Source organism: Monopterus albus, unplaced genomic scaffold (assembly GCF_001952655.1).
Source record: "Monopterus albus unplaced genomic scaffold, M_albus_1.0 scaffold69.1, whole genome shotgun sequence".
Lineage (NCBI taxonomy): Eukaryota > Metazoa > Chordata > Actinopteri > Synbranchiformes > Synbranchidae > Monopterus > Monopterus albus.
Genome location: NW_018127949.1, coordinates 288,704 through 303,374, shown reverse-complemented (window position 1 = coordinate 303,374; position 14,671 = coordinate 288,704). Strand labels below are relative to the sequence as shown.

Genomic DNA, 14,671 nt, shown 5'->3' with positions numbered 1-14,671 from the left:
AGTGAAAGGTAAATCAATTGCATTTCATTTTGCCATGGTTTTTTGGTCTGTTTATTCAAATGTGAGCAAAACAGCACCCCCAGTCTATTGCATTTACATTAACTTGTTATCACACTCTTTTGGTGTCAAAACTCAAATGGGAATGCAATCTGTCAGTCCTCTGGTTTGACCCGCCCCTACTCTGCCTCTGATTGGTTAACTTGAACCTTAGCTTAAACCTACTTAAGTGCAAATAATGCAAACTAAACTGAGGATTGAATTGTAGCTGTAATTGTCAATAGCAAAACGCATTGTCAAATTGCACAACCAAATGGCACATTGAACTGCCATTTGGATAAAAAGTCCAAAAAACTTTATTAGTTTTTCTGATCTTTTCTCTTTTTTGCTCTCTCAGTTTCTGTTATCCAGTGAGGAAAACAGAGCTGGAGTGTCCATCACTCTCTGTCCATATGTCTGTCTTTTTGTGCTGCTCCACATCTTTTCCCACTGTCAAAAATAGACACTGTTCACTCCTGTTCCTCTTGCTCTCTCTTTTTTCCTTTTTTGCCCTCTTTCATAGATGTCAGAAAGACATCTGTGTGCTCTGAATGTGGAGTTGAAGTGATGGTTGGATGTTTTGAAGCAGAACTGTCTGTCTGAATACAGACTGAGACCTATTGATTTCTAGTTTACGAAGGGATCAGAAGCTAATCTGTATGGGGTGCACACACAGAAATGTACACACACACACACATCTGTGCAAAGACCACATGCACATGCTCACACTGCAGTGACATGTTTTCTCCTCATTACAGTAAGTACATGTACATGCACAAATAAGCACCAGAAACTATTTAGTTTTGGAGGGCTTTCATAAAGAATCATGACATTTACACTGAAGAAGAAGCACTTGGGCATGCCCAGACACACGTACACTGAAACCCAGAGCAGTGAAAAATATGGATTCAAGGAACTGAGTACAGCATTCACTCCCACAGCACAGGTCTGCTTCTGAAAGGTATCTGTTAATCTGTCAGAAACATCTCTCTCTTACACATAAGCACAGTTTAGGTATTCACAGCTACTACATACAGTACATGAACAATAAAATGTGTGAGATCAAGCATACAGTAGTGTACGTACACACAATCATCTATGCATGGCACACAAACCCAATAAAAACCAAGATGATCGAATGAAATGTCTCAATCAATTTCCAAGCAAATTGATTTGGGAGGCTCCCAGGGTGAGTCACAGGTAGACTGACACTCCCAATAACACTGCTCTTATTTTATTCGTTTTCTTCTACCCACTCCTTTTTTTATTCAGTTCATCTGTCTAGCCTGCCTTCTGTCATGTTGATTTGTAGTGAAAACTCAGATGGAGGAATGAAGCAATCAAAATGAAATGAAAGCCAGAGTGTGAACTTAAACATACTTATACGTCTGACCCCAAAGTTTTCCCAAAGATTAGGACCATACTTAGTCTTTATACTAAAACTGAAGTTTGATAGGAGAGAAGTACAATAAGGAAGAGGCCTGTTTACGGTGATCCTTGAGATGATCCAATTTCAGAATTTAAAGCAGAGAATAAGAGATATGTCCATGTATTGCATCTTCGGGCCTGATGATGACAATAAGGTCTCACTTGGAGCAAATCGGTTTCCTGTTTGATCCTAAGTTGGCTGCTGCTGTTTTCCTTTAAGCCTGATAATTTCTGCTTTGACACACCTGAAAAACTGGTACAACATCCAAAGTTGGGTCACTCGCTGATTTAAACGGGTTACCAAATTATTATGGAGATATTGGTGTCAGACAAACTTATTTATAAAGTGCTTTTCATAAACCGTCTTGTCACAACATTCTTTGCTGAGAACAAAGGATTATAAATGCGGGTAAAATAAAATATGGGAGGAAACAAGTTGGATGGGACAAGAACTAGAACAAAAATGTGCACAAAAGAAGTTGGCTGGAGAGTGTTGGCAATGTGTTAGTTTGCACAATGATGCTGTGTGACATAGGTGTCTGTCCTCATTGCACACGTTCATTGCAGGAAAGTAATATCAGCCAATAGTCAAAACATGCTAGTAAATTTTGACTGTTGGGCTTCATCCACCTCTTCTGGCTGCGTGGGCAGGTACCCAAACTAGCATATGGAGGTTGAAGTAAAGCAACAAATTAGTTTGGCTGCTAAAATAATGGAAGTGGCTGATGCATTTTGGAATGCACAAATGGCCAAAATCCAAAAGAAGATTTGTTTTCTGCTCAGAATATAATTGAGTATTATAGGGAGTTTAAATAGTTGCATGAATATCACAGTGCATACATTCTGGCAGAATAGAATCCATAGTTACTGATGACAAATGCATTCAGAATGAAAATATGGAGAAAGAAAGCTCTTCCCCTGAAGATAAAGATTAAAAGGAGGATGGTTCTCTGACTGGTGGTGAAGACTTTCACAAAGCAATGAAAAAGTTGCTCACTATTCATGTCTTTTTTTGTTTGTTTGTTTTTTTACATGCTTTTAAACTCACACTGGCGTGCGGCAAGATTTTGAGAAATATATTCATTTGGTTTATTGGTGATAGTTACACAAGAAGATCAGTACCACCCTCATCCTCGTCCTTTAAATATGAAGCTAGCAACTGGTAAGCTCAGCTCATCTTATTTAAGGGAAACTGGGAAAAACACCTAGCTGGTCCAAAGGGAACTAAATCCACCTAATGGTACCCCTCATTAATTAATATGATAAATCTCATTTATTTAGCTCAAGATCAAAAATCAAAGATTTTAATTGTCAATTCATTATATGTGTAGGACATACAGGAAAAACTGAAATACTGTTTCTCTCCCACCTAATGTTGAATGCCCATACCATTTAAAAAGCTAAAATAGAATAAAAGTAGAATAAACACAGAATAAATAGAATATGAAAACTGAATTCAAGTAATAAGGATAAACTAGATGGTACAACCTAATAGGCTATGAAGAAACGCAAAGCCATGTGCAAATAGTAACAAGAAGATTGTCAGGTGGTCAGCATCACCAGGGGCGTTGGTGATGAGATGCATAATAGCTTATGAAATGTATATGGACAGCAGTGCAAATGACCAACAGCAGCAGATATGATGTAAAAAAAAACTGTCAACAGTGCAACAAATAGAACTGCAGATTTACCTGTAATATAACAAAAGGGGGAATGTATTGAGTTTGTGCAAACAACGGGGTAGTCTTTCTATATCTTTTAATGTTCTGTGGTGGGTTACGGTCCAGGGGCAGAGGGGGGAGGTAGTGAACAGTGTTCAGCATCCTCACAGCCTGGTGGATGAAGCTGTTTGTAAGTCTGGTGGAGTGGGCCTGAAGACTGATACCTTCTCCCTTAAGGCAGGAGTCTGAAGTGGGAGTTTGCGGGGTGGGAGGTGTCATCAGCAATGCTGATGGCTCTGCAGGTGAGGTGGGTGTCGAAGATGTCCCAGTGATGACACTCTCAGTGGTGCCCCAGTAGAAGGAGCACATGATGGGGGGTGGGGCACTGGCTCTCCTCAGTTTGCAGAGGATGTAGAGGATGCCCTGAACACTGTCGGTCCTCCTCAACATGCCCGAGGATATTTAAGCTGTACGAGTCCCATATTCTTGTCCATGCGTTCTGTGGCCTATTGAAAGACACAGATAGATGTCCGTAAGGTAAGGCAGACGGGCACCAATGATCTTGCTGGCTGTTTTCACTATGCGTTGCAGGGTCCTTCTGCAGGAGGCAGTACGAGCTCCGTACCACACAGTGATGCAGCCAGTGATGATGCTCTCAATGGTGCCCCAGTAGAAGGAGCACATGATGGGGGGTGGGGCACTGGCTCTCCTCAGTTTGTGGAGGAAGTAGACGCATGTTTGAGCTTTCTTGGCCAATGTTGTGTTGTTGTTTGTCCAGTAGAGGTCCTCAGAGATGTGGACCCTCAGGTACTTGGTACTGCTGACACAGCACTGTCGATGGTCAGTGGTGGATACTTTAGAGGTTCCCTCCTGAAGTCCACAACGATCTCTTTAGTCTTCCTCACATTGAGGAAGAGGTTGTTGTCCTTATACCACTGGACCAGTTGGCACACCTCACTCCTGTAGTTGCCCTCATCATTGTTGGTAATGAGGCCAACTACAGTCATGTCATCCTCAAACTTGACAATCTGGTTTAGTAGTGACAACATATACAAACTATTGGCCTTTGGCAAAACCAGGCTTGTTGTTTGCTCCAAGCTAAGCTAACTAGCTTTTGGCTGTAAGATAGATTCATACTTCATACATACAGATAAACATGAGAGTAATATCAATCGCCTTATCTAACTCTCAGGATAAATAAGTGTGCCTTATGATGAGCTGTTAGTGTTCAACATCAAACTTGTCCACCTCCTTAATTTTTGAATGCTTGCTCTAATTAAATGAACTGAAATTATTCCTGAGGTCTTAAAATACAGTAGATTCATACCTTGCAACAGCTGAGAATACATTTTTAAATAGTGTATTTGAAACGTGTTTCAGTTTGATTTACAGTAAGTGTACTTCCAGGTACTGTGCTTAGCTAATAGGTGAATTATTTATTTGGGATGTTACTGCATCTGAGCTCAAATTAATCACATTCCTTTTTTTACCATACATTCTTCCAAGTGTCTTATTCTTTTCTACTTGACATTTGGACCTAAAAAAAGCCACACATTTATTTATTGTTCAACCACAGTAATGCACTTCTATTGTACTTTGATTTATTGTAGCCTCCTTCTTGGCAACGATTTTCCGAAAAAGATACATGCTGGTTGTTTTGTAGCTGTCAGGAAAGCAGCGCCAGGAGGTTTGAAGTGATGGGCCATGTATCCCGTAAGAGAATATGAACACAGCGCTCACAAAATAACACTCTTAAACCATGTAGACTAGACAGTCTGTTGAGCTTTACTTATAGTTTATGCTATATATTTGTATTTTTGTAATAAGAATATTCATATCTTTTCTTACTTTGACCGTCTTTTGCCATATTTTAATCATGGTATTTTTTGTGGATTGGCATTCTCAGGAGGTCACTTGCATTCTTGTCCAGAGAGGCAGTTTCCTTTCAGCTCAAATATTTGATCATTCCACAAATGAAAGGTAGCTTAGATCAGGTAGGTATGAAAGATCAGCCACATTTCCAATTATTGCCTTTTTTAATCAGTTTATTTTACAAATTGCAAGATATGTTCATGACTGTAATTTTATTTTATGTCAGATGCTATAACCTGGAATTTACAAGATCCACCATGTCAAGTTAACACTAATCAATCAGCTACATTAACTTGGATTCACTTACTGGGAAACCAACTTAAATTTGATCATATCCATTACAGTACCTAACCCCAACCCTAGTCTAATCCTAAACCTAAAGTGTTGCCCCCATATGGGAGGTGAATCCTCATAACGTGTGGGAACAGATATTTGTCTCACAATATGAAATTTTATAAAGGTGCAGACCCAGAAAGGAGCCACCTGAGGTGGTTCTGGCAACTGATTAGAATAGCTCCTGGGCACCTTCCATTGGAAGTTTTTTGGGCACATTAAACTGGTAGGAGGCCTCAGGGTAGGCCCAGAACACACTGGAGGGATTATCTCATCTAGCCTGGGAGTGCCTCGGGGTCCCCCAGGAGGAGCTAGAAAACATTTCTGAGGAGTGGGACCTCTGGACCGCCCTACTAAGCCTGGATAAGCAATTCATAATGAATGGATGGAAGAATAGCAGATGAGGGTAAGGGTGCCCCTTTCTCCCTTTTTGTTTAATTTCTTTGCAAGATAAAGATAATAGATAAAGCAAAAGAATGAAACAAAGCAAAAGAAACAGGACGGAAAGGTGTGACGAAGATGTTTGATCTCTCTCAACAACTGCTTTCTACAAGAGCTTTCAACAAGACACTGATCCCTGCTTGCCTCACTTTTAGCCATAATATCAGCTACACACCTCAAATGTAAAATGGACAAAGGTGGAAAGAAATGACATGATAACACTTCAGGTTTAACACTGAGAGCTAGACCTCTTCTACTGCACAGAGCAAGAGCCAGTAGTATTCAAGATGAATGCAGATACTTTTATTCAGTCCACTCATCAAGGCAACATGGCCAAATAATATCAACAAACAAGGCCCTGCAATTGCATGATTTATAGGGAGGATCCTCCAATCAGAACAAAACCAAGCTTTTCATTTTCTGAGTTTGTTGGCAACCTCAAAGTAGAGTCCTGGATTCTTTGATGAAAAGCTGCTGATTAAGACCTATAAAGCCAAGTCTGCATTAATTCTGCAGGCAGGGAAGACACAGGCACTGCTTTCTCCATTTTAGAGTATCTGACACAGAGTTTTGATTTTCTGACTAATTTTAACGAAGCTGCAACTTTCCAGGAACAGAAAGACATATATTTTTTAATCAGCTTTAGTCTGTGTGTTCATGTGAAAATCCCCTGTTAGTTTGTTTCATCATTGCCTTCTTTGGGAGCCAGTTAACTCAGCCTCAGGCAAGATGCCTTTATAAGGTAGACAGTCCATCAAAATAACTAGGAAGTGCAGTACAGACAGTATACCTCCTTCAATAAGAAGAGCTTATTTGACTGTTTCTGAAGCCCACTTGCCAAATACAAACACTGATATTGTATGATTAAAACAAATTAAATTGTATAAGAGGATTTTTAAAGTTTACTGCTCACATTTTAGTTTGAAGTTTAGCTGATAACTGGTTTGTGTTATATTTGACAAATCAACTTGGTGCCCTCCAGCGGTAGTATCAAGATAGTAGCAGCAAAACACTGCAAATGTCCACTACTCCCCTTTGCCTACAGTAACCAGGGGACACTCAATGATCTGAAACACTGTGGCTTTCTAATTTTTATTTTAACAAAAAACAAGCTTAAAGGACTAAAAGGACATCCAGTGTGGTAAAAAAAAAAAAAACAGACTGACATAGGACAGATATTCAGTTGGCAACATTAAAGTTAGACAGCCTACATGCATCCATCCACAAACTGCACTCACTTTGCTGCACAATAGTGTCGAGTAATCATGTATATCATGCCATATAGGATCAATCAATATTAGTCTAATTTCTTGGCAGACTGGTGCTTTGAAAAGGTGGAAGAGCCCTGTTATACCTGAATGACTAACCATTTCTGACATAACCTGAGAGTTGTGAGAGTTTAAAGGGTTGATTTTCTCAGTCCACCTATTTGGAGATATGTTTTCAATACAAACAAACACAAAGAAAACACAGTTTTCTGTGGGTACAACTTTTATTGGCTGGGTGAAATAATGACAGCTTGGTGTAGCTGTAAAGCTAAATGCTATGTGAACTTAAAAGGCATGGTTAAAGTGAAACTGCACTCTCTTTCTTTTGCTAACAAATTCTGGACCTGATAAGAAATAACATGCACCCAGGGTTTTGTTGCTACACCCTTACACTGTATGACCATTGTCTCATTATGCTAATGTTAGCTAACTTTAGGCAGATAGTGCTGTCTAACAGCCCCTTTTGGCTTTATGACTCTTCTCTATTTATGCTCCTATGGTCTGGTTTATCATTTAAATATAGCCCATTAACTGACAATGAAAGAAACAAATACAAGGAGGAAGAGGAGAAGAGAAGAGGCAAAAATAAACAAAGAAAAAGAGCTTCTCTTCCTCACTAATTATTTTCTAATCCACTGATTAGGTAGACTAAATGCAAAAAGATAAACAGACATCGAATGCCTTAATCATTCCTGTGCAATCATTAAAAATATTTGCTATATATTTGGAGATTGTGATGAGTTATTGACAGCCCTGGCTGTCAGGGAGACCTGAGCTGGGAGGAGATAAAGAAGTGTGTAAGTGAGAGAAAATGAGAGAAGGACAGAACAACAGGCTGAAAGAGAAATCTGTGAGACACTGAGTCAGAGTCACTAAAAGACGAGTGAGCAGAGAAAATGCAGAGATTCAGAAAGATCACAACAATACAGATCTACAGTATTTACAGATTAGTAATGGTCCTGACTATGTGCACCAGCATAACACAATCACACATAGGTGCACACATTTACGCACAAATAGTTGCACAAATTGCACACAGCCAAAACACACACATACACACATTGTAGATTGGCTGTGATAGTGTTATATTTTATTCTTGTTTTTGCACCATCTACACATCTGGGTCTCAACATATGACATTCATTTTATTGTGAGCATTTTAGGGATTAGTTTATAAATATTATAATTGCAATTGTAGAGTAATCCAAAAAATTGTCACTCCAGCAAAATTATATACATGAAGATGCCTCAGCAGATGTGATAACTGATGCAGGCCCTGCAGTGATAAGGCCTGGAGCACACAGTCACAACTAAGGTGCAGCAAATAACATCTTGACATAATGCATTTCCTGACGTTCAGTTTGGAGGACTTGTTGAATAATAGGCAGTGGAAGTGAAGAAACTGTCTGTGCCCAGGCTGTTTAAATGTCATCTTGCAAATGCCATGTTGCTGCAATAAAGTGTATATAAACATTCATTATAAAAATGGCATACTGCAGTAATCATCACAGAAAACTTCCTTAAAAACATCATAGAATAATAATACGCATCGTTCATGTTTTTCATTTTGGTCCACATGGTTCCATTGCATTCAGTTCATAATATCATCATTTCTTGGGTATGTGGAAGTCTTCAATATGGCAAGATTTCACATTGGATAGAACCACTGCAAAAGGGCATGTCATTGCATACTCAAGTTTCATGTGGACATTTTTATGTATCGTGATATATTATAATTACAAACTATATTCACCCAGCTCTGTGTTTTCAGCTTGCACTCTATGCTGGCGGCCATACAGCACTAAAGAGAGTTGAAATAGATTTTTATGAAAATGTCAACAATTCAGCACATTTTCAGCAGAAAAACACAGCCTGATATATTTTCTTTAAACAGTGAAGTAATGAATTTCAGTTTCAGTTTCTCTGACATTTTATTTAATTCAAACAAATAAGACACAACAAAACAAACACGAATAATTTGCATTGTTTGATTTAAAATTTCCTTCATCAAAAGCTAAAAGATATAAGATACATTTAAATATATACAGTAAGTATATTTAGCCAGGAATTACCAAAAAATGTGCTAAAATTATATGTATTACATTGAACACAAGTAATGATCACTGAGTCCACAAAAGATATTAAGCTCTAGAAGAAGTGCTGAATTTCAAAATGAAGACTACTCTGCAATTAGACAGCATCAACCAATTAAATTATGCTCCCTGGATCAAACTGCTATAAGCTTTAATCTGCTTCAGGGCTCTATCCAGCAGCTGTCTGATATACGGAGACTATGAGAAATTTTATTTAATTGTCAGTATTGTTCACAGTTATCTATCGGCTGGGTGGGAGTTAGGGTGGGTAACTCTCCTCCCCTTACTGCTCACATGAGATAAGAGATGAAAAACCAGAGCTGTGTCAGAAAGCACCCCAGTTCACCCTCAGCTTCAAGACTGTCCATTTATTTACAATGACTGACTCAAACCCGTAAGTACACCGGTACTCTCTGTCTTCAGTAACACTGACTGAATATCTGAATATACTGTACAATAATACATTGACAGAAATATCACAATGTTTTTTTTTTAGTGATAAGAAGCTGATAGAAGATGAGGGACCAAAAAAGAGTAAAAAGAAGCAAAAGAAGGATGATGCCTGGAGGCCATATGGACCCAGGGACCCATTTGCGATGGTTTGTGTCTTTGTGTGAGTGTACATGGTACTATTTGTACACCTGTTTGTTCCTATGTGCACACTCAAACATTCATCCTTAGCTGTATAATATGTGTGTCACGCATACAGAGTGTCTCATGCGTCTACTGAAATCTGTAGGCATCAGTGCTCAGCTGGTTTATGCAGCTGGGAGACAGTCAAAGTCTGTCAGTCTTCAACCTGTCTCTTCCCTGTCCTCTTCTGTCCCAGCTGAAAACTCTACCAGAAGAAAAGCAGCAGAAGATACAGAAGGCCCTTTACCTCTTCTCCCCGGGCACAGATATGCCCAAGACCTTGCAGCAGGCTAAGAGACACAAGTATCTCTTCTGGGACACACAGCCTGTCCCCAAACTGGGTAACAAGTGATTCCTCTTGGACAAATTCTTTGCTGGAACACTCAGATGTTTGGAATCAATGAGAGGACTTCAGTTTTACATGGATTAAACAATTTATAGCATGTTAATTAGCCAGACTACATGTAGCTGTAAATGCTTTAAAACCTGAAATTACCACAAACAACTGTGGGCAGAAATATGTATCACATTAACCTTGGTTGTACATGGGCAATGCAACCAAGTGTGTGTGTCGTCAGTGGAGACCCGTTCATTTAAATATTGCTCAGCAGGGCCGCTGTTTTTCAAAATTGCCACAGGATACCTTTAATTCCACCACTTCCAGCCTTTATGGTTCCATAGCAGATATAAATCTTCTTCTCAGTTGTAGAGGCTTTTATGGTCATTTCACCTTCAAGTTATATTTTAATACAAAATGCTAAGGAGAACTAGGCTGCCCTCTGTCATTAGGAAAACATTATTGAATATGCATTTGAAAAAGCCATTAACCGAAGTGCATATGTCATTTACTATCATTAATATTGGGGAAAAGCTATGCATACCTCATTTTAAAAAATATTTTTTCTTTATACTTGTGTCCTCAGGTGACAGCATTACAACTCATGGCCCAATATTGCAGGGTGAATCCAGTGTCCATAAGGAGCCCTACTCTCTACCTCAAGGTTTTTCCTGGGATACTCTGGACCTTAGCAGCCCTACAGTGGTAAGTTACTGTATATACATTATTAGAAACTGCAACATACACAACTGTCAAATTCTAGTCTCACTGAAGTAAGGAACTGTATATTTTGGAGTTGAAACTCCAGCAGACAAACTTTTCTTAGTGTGAGTTGAATAAAATTTGACTCAAATCCAGGCAAATTCAGTGCTTTTCCATCTGTCATTTCAGTTGACAGAGCTGTGCACTCTACTAAATGAGAACTATGTGGAAGAAGATGACAACACTATCAGATTTAGCTTCTCTCTGGAGTATCTGCAGTGGTAAGCTCCAGCCGGGTGCATTTTGTCACATTTCATCTCTAGATTTTCAGTCTGTATCTTTTTAATTTTTTTTTACTAAATCATTTTATACAGTTAGTGGAGACTGACTGAGTGCACATATTCTGTTTCAGCATAGCTCTATAGACTTTTACAACTGAAAGCTGCTTGTTACAGTCACAATCCACTGTCTTAAAAGTACAACATTCTTTTCAAGCCTGGACTTTCTATTCTGACATCCCAAACATATCATGCTTGGGATGTCAGAATGCTTTACTGTGCCTTTCCCCCCTCTGTAATCTCTTAGGGAACATTTACATCAAAGTATATCATTTAGTTTGAAACTAATAATTAACATTTCAGGAACCGGCACAGGTTCTTGACCCTGAGGGTTAAGCAACCTGTTCCGTTCATGCATCCTATATTCAGTAAGGCTCAGTTTTGTTTTTGAAAATTGCACTTAATCAGAATTTACTGAATGCAGAAACTGCAGAAAGTGTCATTCTTTTTCTTCTAAGGGCTTTACAACTTCCTAACGGCCTGGCCCAGTGGCACTGTGGTGTGCGAGTAGATACCAATAAGAAGTTAGTGGGCTTCATCGCTGCTGTTCCTGCGCGTATTCGTGTATATGAGATGTGAGTGGCTCATAAATATATGTAACCGTATGTGTTTATCTGAAACCTGGTGAGGAATATTAGTGTTTCGAGCACTTGCCAACAAAAATATAGCTTTTTTTATTTTTGCAAATGTCTCATGTCTCAAAGCAAATTGCATTTTGCAGGGAGAAACTGATGGCACAGGTGAAATTCCTGTGTGTGCATAAGAAGCTGCGTCTCAAGCGGATGACTCCGGTTCTGATCCGAGAGCTCACTAGACGGGTTAACCAGCAGGGCTTCTGCCAAGCTGTCTACACAGCTAGTGTAGTGCTACCCACACCACTAAGCTCCTGCAGGTAGTACTGTAGCTACTTTTAATTCACATTTTACTTAAAGGCAAGCCATAGCCACTTAAGAAGCCCCTTTGTATTTTTTGTGCTTGTCTCGAGTAGCAGAGTGCATCTGGAGAGAAGTGATGTCATGCACCCTTTTAGCAACATTGGAAATCCATAATACCCCTGATCTCCACCCAACAAGCTAGTGTGTTGCATATTTATTTCTGAATATTTAGTACTCTATGAATTTCTCAAGTCTTTAATAAAACTAAAATAAGCTAATGCTTTATCTATTTATGGGTGTCACTCTGTTCCCCTATTAGCATATATACAGCCTTTGTAATGTACATATGCCATGTCTATCAAACAAGTGTGATACAATTGGGGCAGCATAGTATCTTCAGTCAGATATGCATGTATATCTGGTATTTTTCTAATGAAGTAATGTCTACCTTTGCTGTCCCTTGCAAATCAACAACCTCCTTATTTCAGTTACTGGCATCGCCCTCTGAATCTCCGAAAGCTGATGGAGGTCAGCTACCCAGGTCTGAGACAGAACATAAACCTGCACAGACCTCTCAAACTGAACCGTCTGTCTGAGGTTAGTTTGTGCTGCCACCTAGAGGCATTGTCACTGCAAACACCCAAAATGTAGGACTGTCAGAAAAACAAAATATCAAAAGATACTAATTGTAATCTACAAGAATTAGTTTATAGGCATCCTTCTAGCACTTACTGGAAGTGTATTTCCTGCTATTCCTTTCCTCCTCTTTCTCCAAGGTGACAAAGACACCAGGTCTGCGCCCTATGATCAAGGAAGATGTTGAAGGGATACACTCACTCCTCCAGACAAACCTCTGCAAGTTTCACCTCAGCCCCATGCTGTCACTGCAGGAAGCAGAGCAGTGGCTGTTACCACGTGAAAATGTGATTGACACCTATGTGGTGGAGGTCTGACATTAACATTTGTGAAACACAGTTTCTCTTTAGACTCTTTGCATCATTTTCTGAAAATTGTCAGGTTATTAATGCAGTAATTAGAAATTAATTAATCTCCCCTTTCCACACACAGCAGGATGATGGCACACTGACAGATGTTGTGAGTTTTTACAGCATTTCCTCCAGGGTGCTAAATCATCCAGTTCACACTGGTCTGAGAGCAGCTCATCTCTTTTACATTGCCTCTACTGCCACAGACCCAGGGGACCTGATGGAGGATGCACTGGTTCTGGCAAAATCTGTAAGTGTGTCAGAATTTAAAATCTCATTAACTTAACAACTGCACAAGGAGTTTGACAGGACTGATATAGTAAATGCACATATTCAGCATGTTGCAATGTGCTAAGATTGGTTAACACAGTATCATACACAGGCTAATAATCAATATTACTAATTGACTCCCTCAACACAACTAATAATAGCTTCACCTCAGGACCTGCAATTAAGTTTGGATTACCAGTCCCTTCAAACTATATAAATTATCCAGTTAAATGATTAAAGTTGTAGGTCAAAATTTGAATAGCGCTACTGACAGAAACATTTTTCTAAGCTTGGAAAAATTGGTTTGTGTGTACTGTATGATGACAAAAAATGCTTCTTCCACTCACTGACAGAAAGGCTTTGACATCTTCTGTGCACTTGATGTGATGGATAACAAGAGTTTCCTGAAGAAGCTCAAGTTCAGCATCAGTGACAGGAGCCTTCATTACTATCTGTACAATTGGACGTGTCCCACTATGAGCCCAGACAAGGTACTGATTACTGTTATAATACTACCTGCCAAGACACATCACAGTCACGCTGTATATTCAAACCCAAAGTCCTCCAGACCATTTCTTAGCTGTCAAATGTGTTTTGTGCAAAACTGCTAAGAATTCTGTCATTACAGTGAAGTGAAGCACTTTGATTCAAGTAATATGATAGAAGTTTGTCATCCTGCTGTTATACTATCCTGGCCATTAACATATTAATAGGCATATTGAGTCAGCTGTCTTAGGCAGTTTTCTCTGAGTGAAAACTAAAATGCATATCTGGACATACTTTACTAAAAACTTAGATAAAATCTGGGGAAAAAAATCATGTTTGAAAATGGTTTTAGATCCTGTTATTTGCCAAGTAAAAAGGGATGATGATGATACACAAAGAAGAGCTGTCTACTTTTTTAATCATAGTACTGTGTGCTTCCTTTTATTGCCACATAATAAGGCTGGTGGAAAAAAATGTGACCTTGGCAAAAAGGCTGAACACAAGCAACTTGGATAAAATGCTGAAATACAAAATGCAGCAGTGTTATGTAAACTTTTCTGCAATGCAAAATGGTTGCTTTCAGTGGGAATGATTGTTGTGATTGATAGGTGTCAGCCATCAGTAATTTATAGTAATTAGAATATGTTTTACAGGTGGGATTGGTGTTGCCCAACTAACCTGTCACTGAGAGGCGAAGAATGGTGAGGATGAATGGACCAAAGGGATTGGCAGGACAGTGGACATCAAACTGCATCATGAATTTGGATTTAAAATATAAACTGACAAAGTGCAAAAGACACACACTCTCAAATAATAAAAAAAATAAAATTAAACCTCCATTTGTAAATCCATTCATCTTCTGGGTGTCAGTTATTCACCAGGTTCAGCATTTCTGCAACAGGAAAAGATTGT

The 14,671-nt window shown here is 39.1% G+C and overlaps 1 protein-coding gene across 1 annotated transcript; it reads left to right on the top strand.

Annotated features, from left to right (window-relative positions):
- The first annotated feature begins 9,490 nt into the window (after positions 1-9,490).
- Positions 9,491-14,553, top strand: LOC109963069 (glycylpeptide N-tetradecanoyltransferase 1-like). Its single transcript, XM_020605326.1, has 12 exons — positions 9,491-9,526; positions 9,629-9,731; positions 9,962-10,106; positions 10,689-10,807; positions 10,994-11,085; positions 11,601-11,717; positions 11,864-12,034; positions 12,506-12,614; positions 12,794-12,964; positions 13,086-13,253; positions 13,627-13,764; positions 14,413-14,553. The coding sequence occupies exons 1-12, from the start codon at positions 9,510-9,512 to the stop codon at positions 14,434-14,436; spliced, it is 1,374 nt and encodes a 457-aa protein (XP_020460982.1). The 5' UTR covers positions 9,491-9,509; the 3' UTR covers positions 14,437-14,553.
- Positions 14,554-14,671: the final 118 nt, after the last annotated feature.

What these genes read in the sequence shown, in the direction of transcription:
- LOC109963069 (XM_020605326.1), top strand. An exon ending in ACACCACTAAGCTCCTGCAG is followed by an intron (nt 12,035 to 12,505) that starts GTAGTACTGTAG and finishes TCCTTATTTCAG; the next exon opens with TTACTGGCATCGCCCTCTGA. An exon ending in CCACTATGAGCCCAGACAAG is followed by an intron (nt 13,765 to 14,412) that starts GTACTGATTACT and finishes TATGTTTTACAG; the next exon opens with GTGGGATTGGTGTTGCCCAA.